This window comes from Arachis hypogaea, chromosome 14 (assembly GCF_003086295.3).
Source record: "Arachis hypogaea cultivar Tifrunner chromosome 14, arahy.Tifrunner.gnm2.J5K5, whole genome shotgun sequence".
NCBI lineage: Eukaryota > Viridiplantae > Streptophyta > Magnoliopsida > Fabales > Fabaceae > Arachis > Arachis hypogaea.
In genome coordinates, this window is record NC_092049.1 from 102,874,607 (window position 1) to 102,880,473 (window position 5,867).

At 34.9% G+C, this 5,867-nt stretch overlaps 1 protein-coding gene across 1 annotated transcript; it reads right to left on the bottom strand.

The window, feature by feature from the left end:
- Positions 1 to 928: 928 nt before the first annotated feature.
- On the bottom strand, positions 929 to 5,543 carry LOC112743603 (sulfoquinovosyl transferase SQD2). The gene is made up of 11 exons (XM_025792881.3): positions 4,895 to 5,543; positions 3,919 to 3,985; positions 3,692 to 3,762; positions 3,287 to 3,404; positions 3,105 to 3,178; positions 2,906 to 2,961; positions 2,742 to 2,825; positions 2,531 to 2,618; positions 2,367 to 2,444; positions 2,182 to 2,238; positions 929 to 1,754 (listed from the first exon to the last, which is right to left on the bottom strand). Exons 1-11 carry the CDS (start codon positions 5,221 to 5,223, stop codon positions 1,259 to 1,261), a joined length of 1,518 nt encoding a protein of 505 aa, XP_025648666.1. The 5' UTR covers positions 5,224 to 5,543; the 3' UTR covers positions 929 to 1,258.
- Between the last annotated feature and the right edge of the window lie 324 nt (positions 5,544 to 5,867).

Consider the following 5,867-nt stretch of genomic DNA (forward strand, 5'->3'; position numbering starts at 1 on the left):
TATCCGACGGTAAATTATTACCGGCAGATTATGTTCATTTTTTTGCCGGTAAATCCGACGGTACTCAGTATTTTTCTTGTAATGTTCAGCCATGATTCTTATGTGGACATTAAACATCATGCGCGCATGCTCATCGTCATCCAACCAAAACACACGAAACCGAAATACTGTATTTTCCATCGGTGCTAATCTATACCCAATTCTCCCATTAGCATCCAAGCTCGTCAATACTAGGCTCTTTAGCTTAGACAAAGAACCTAATCGACGAGTGTGCATTAGGATAGGACTATCACACTCGAAAATAATCCCATCGTCACTATTTCTCATGTGACAATTAGGATATACACTCATAAAAATATATTCACCATTAGACATTTTTATGAAACCTATTGAAAGAACAAAGAAAAATGGGTAAGAAGTGATATATTTGTGACCATGGCTAATACTTGCAGATCCTTTTATAGCTGAGTTAAATTTGTCGTACTATATCTTGTTTACAGTATAAACGAAGTTATTGTGACTTTATCTGGTTTACACTGTAAACGAGATATGTTGAGGCCCTCCTCTGACACGTGTTGCATATACACCCGTTTTCTTTGTTTAAGAAACGTATCTTATCTTGTTTACAAAGTGTAAACGAGTACGTGTATTATTAAATTATTTACATTGTAAATAAGATATACAATGTTATATAAAATAGTAAATTACTTACAAATTATATATTTTAGTAAATAAAAGAATTAAAATATTTATTTTAAAAAATCCCTTGGAGCTGGCTTTTGGTTTCCCCGCGAGGAAACATAACTTTTTTTTGTTAACTTTTATGAATTGTTGTTCGTATGTGTTGGAATTAATTAATAGTGTAAGCTTTTGTAATTTAATGAAATTATTCAAAGTTGATTTACTTTATTATTTTGACGTTGAATGATTTTGTAGTATCAAGAAGTTTTACAACGTTTATAAAGAATTGGTTGTTACAAAAGATGATCCTAGACCTAGTCATGAACTTTATGCTAATTAATTTTAATGGCATACAAAATTTTGTTCGATGTAATATGGACATGAGGGCCCTAAGACCTATGATCTTAATCAACTTCATAATTGGACAACCTATGGTGCACGCCACCATATTTTATGTTCGCAAAATGAATGTGAACACAATCAACGAATCACGTATCTTATCACATACAAGCCTTGTATGAAACCATAATAGGAAGCTTGCAAGGAAACAGCCTAAAGCTTGGAAGAAGCATTTGCATCAACGATAGTTGATTGCTGGAGAGGGGAAGATGCGTTTTGTGGCCCATTGAATGGGTCTCAACAGTTGAGCTCTCTTCTTGCGCCAGAACCAAATGGCAGCGCTGTACTGCTCGTTGCGAATCTTTCGAGTAGCTGCCCTCCAATCATACTTCTCCATCTCTTGGCGTGCAGCTTTTCCCATGGTTTCCCTCAACTCTCTGTTAAGCAACAAGGGCTCCAATTTGCTCATGCAGTCTTCAAGATCTCCCGGAGTGTAGAGATAGCCAATTTTTCCCTCTTGATCTGTAGGGATTATGTCCGGAATTCCTCCGGCTCGTGCTCCCACCACAGGAATCCCCGAAGACATGGCCTCCAAAACAACAAGCCCAAGCGTCTCTGACTCCGAAGGCATAACGAAAACATCTCCACTAGCATATGCTTGGGAGAGTTCTTCGCCTCCCAACATTCCTGTGAATACTACAGGCATATCTTCAAACATTTTCTCCAGCTCCTCCCTGGTGATAAAGAACTCATGTTATTACTGCTACTTCTCAAAACATTTTATATGCAACTTTGCTTCATTTAAAATCGAGGTAAGTAATATAGAAAGACCAAATTACATTAACTTTGATTTTTGACCATTACACAAGGCACTTTTCTATCTAAATTGTTGGGGGATAAGCAGAGACTTCTACTATTGTGGGGGATAGGAAAAGGAAGGTTTGTTAAACTTTCTTTGTTTCTGAGTTGTGTTATGTGTGCATATATTGCAATGAGACCCTGTGCCAGTTCACACAGACTCTATTGTTCTTTGGAATGTGAATTCCACATGATTGGATCAATATCCCATCGAATGTAATATCAGTTAGGGATCTTTCAGTTTTAACACTCAGGATACACCTTTGAACAGAAATACAAAGTAGAGATATAGATTAAAGTCACCTGTAAGGCCCATCTCCAATAAAAGCAATTCGTGCTTCAGGAAGCTTATCCATGATCCTGTCGAAACATGTCATTTGTTTTTAGTGCTGTCCCAATTTATATTTTGCAAAATCAAGATCATCTGGAAAATATTAATTTGCAATTTTGTAAAACTCAAGTTAGGCATATTTACAAGATCAAGTTACCTTTTGAGAAAATCTAAACTCTTCTCAACTCCAAGCCGTCCAACATGAATTATCAAGGGTTTCTCCGGTTCACCATTGCTGTATGACAAATGCTAAATAATAAGATGAAATTCCATCGTGGTTAAAAACCGGTACATAATGTAAACATGATAAAATTGCCGAACCTCAGTCTTAATCGCATTTCATGCGAGCGGTATCGAGGATGGAAGCTGTCAGAATCAACACCCTTGTTCCAAAGTCGAATCTTGTTAGCTGGACATAAACATGAGAAACAAGTCAATCAAAACTTCGTCACATTGCCAATGGCATATCAATATATGGTTTTGTTCGGATGCTTTTATCGACAGAGCATGGACAAGAGCTTTTAATGTTAACCTGCTGTTACTCTAGCTGCTAGGAGATCCCTTGCAATGGCAACCGATGGAACTAGAGTGAGATCAGCTGCTCTATGTAGAAATTCTATATAAAACAGAAAACTTGATGTTACAATCAAATATTTGAGTCTGAAATGTGAAACGGAAGCAAGACAGTGTACATACTTATGACCAACCACATGGGTTTCACCAGCCAGCTAAATGTATATCTTGGAATGTAACTGAAAGCAACATAAAATCAGCCACTATAACAGAGAGCAGTTCTGACATGATAATATCATAACATAACAATGGTAAGCAGAAAAGCCATGCAATCTTAAATGGTAAATATATCCAGAAAATCTGAACCTGGAACCAAACTTACACTGGTACATGTGTATGATAGGACATGACAATAGGAACAGAGAGAAGTTTTGCAATGATAAGAGCACCGAAAACCTAAGATTAAGGCAATGTCCGAGTTACAAAGCAAGGAATATACATTTAAAGCTAAACTATCCTTTATAAACATTAACGAATGCAGAGATAAAGGAACTGCAAACCAACCATTATGCCAGGTGATGACGCATGTATTATGTCAGGCTTGAACCGGGCAACCGCTGAAATTATTCTTGGACTGAGAGCCAAGGAGAGAGGTACCTTCTGATACCACGGGCAGGGGAAACTGCATTTTGTTTATTTAATTTAATTGAGAACTGTTATTATAAGGCAATAGTTGTCGAAGCAAACTAGTAATCATAGCCAGTAAGAACATTTTCAACTTGGCAAATCCTAAATGAATAATATCACATTGTCAAACTGTATAAATGATGATAAATAACCGAGAGAATTACATCATATGGAAATTTGAAAATAAGTACATTCACAAATTTAGAAATTACAAGCAGGGCAACTGGATGAGAAAGAGAAAAACAAGTAAATAAAAGAGATTAAGAGATCAATGTTTACAACCTCCGGGATCCAATTAATTTAGCGCCATAAAATTCCTTGGGCACTCCTTCATGTGTTGTCACAACCAATACCTATATAGCCCAATGAAAAACAACTAGTTAGTTTACATTTTCGAATGAAAACTTCATGATGCAGACTCTATCATGCCCAAATTTTCTCTGAATCAGTGTGGATAAAGGGGAACACAAACATGCATACAAAGAAGCCAAGTAAGTAGGAAAATTTACCTCATCTCCCATTTCACGGAGATGCTTAATAAAATTCTGGAACCGATTTTTGTATCCAGAGACATATCTGTGACATAGACATAGCTTGTGAATACATATAAGAGATGTTTCTTACGAATGATTACCATAGAAAAGTGCCAAGTATTCAATTTCATTTTTTTTTTTTTGCAAACAGAAACTAGAAAGTGTGGTAGATAAAAATTTGCCAATTGCATTTCGAAAATTTTATGCCACGTCAGACAATCATCAGTTGAACTATTTTATAATGAAATATTCCTGAGTCTGAGAAGCGGCATGGTATAACAGCTAAAATTATAACCTTTCGTTTTGCAAGACTACACAACAAATAAGAAGCTAATATAATATATATCTAGAACAAATTTAGATGAACTCATCTCTCAATGCATTTGATATATAAAGCTGCAATTTCAACAAAATGCCAATCAAAGCAGATATTTCTAAATGATAATATAAGCAAGCAAAGGTAAAGTAGAATCACTAATTAGAAAATATAAGTTCATATGAACCAGATGTTGAACTTGATCAGAAAATCCTGACTTTTGATACAAACCCACACTGCAACACAATCAAATCATCAAATGTTACTACTTAACTAATCAGGAGTTGGTTGGCAAGTTTGATTGATTTATAAGCAAAAAAAGAAAAAAAAAAAAAAAAGAAAACAAAATTTCATTGTTTAAAAAGGTTTCTTCCTGGATTACTCTTACTTTACAAAACCATAAACTAATATTAATTATTAAAAAGATCCTGTGCTGACTAACTGTTATACTTTTATAACTTTTGACTAATGATAAACGCTATCCAATAATCACAAAGTCAACACTCGACACGGCAATTTCAATAGCTATAGCAATAATCCAAAACCCAATGTTTTGTAATTCTAGAACAGAACAAAGTAAAAAGGGTTTCAATTTCAAACGATGAAGCAATAACAGCAAAAAGGTGGGGGACTCACGCAAAAGGAGAAGGCTCAACAAAGAGAGCAATTCGACGAGGCCTTGAATGGTTCTCAGAAGGAGGACCCTCTTCTCCTTCCTCCTCACGCAATTCTTGATCTGATATGCTCATTTTTCCAGCTCCAAGAACCACACTTTTCCTACTCTTGAATGTCCTTGGACTCTGCAGAGAGCACAATCGCGCTCCCCTGCAGAAAAGAGTAATCGGTTTCGCTCCAATTGGCTGAAAGAGTTGCAATTTACCGGAATTTGAAGAAGAAGGTGGGGAGGGAGATGAACGAAAGTTCGGGGAGAGAGAGGGATTTATAGAGAGAGAAGTGGCGGCCATGGTTGTTGGAATTCAGAAAATTTGTTGTTGAAGATAGAATAGAATCAGATATGGTTCAGTGGTGGTGTAAGCGGGAAATAAGTCAAATAACTAATAAGGGGAAAGAGAGAAATAGAGAGAGAATCAATCCGGGGAAATTGGAAAAGGGATATGGTATTCTTAATGGTGGCGCCGTTTGGCGGTAGTGATTGGCGAAGGAGTGAAGTGTTATGGTAATTGAAAAGGAAGGTACCTCAGGGGGAACATGACAACATGTTACATATGCGGATGTGCCTCCGTGAAATTTCATTGGATGTTAGGAATTAGGATCACTTTTGTTTAGTCGATAAAGAAAAGAGTAATGTTAGGTAATAATTTATTTTTAGTCAAATTAATTAATTTTTTAAAATTATTTTTTTATTTTAAATTATAAATCTTATATTTTAAATAATATATTTTAAATTCAATCTTAATTAATATTGATTAATTAAAAATTAATATTTTTTTACTTTTAAAAATGTAAACAATAATTTACGAGATAAGTATTTTTTTTCTTAAATAAGAAGTGTGGTAAATTTTAACCTTTTATTTTATTATATTTTACATAAATATTTAAAAAGGTAATATACTAATTAAATTAATAATTAAATTTTTTTTAAACATGC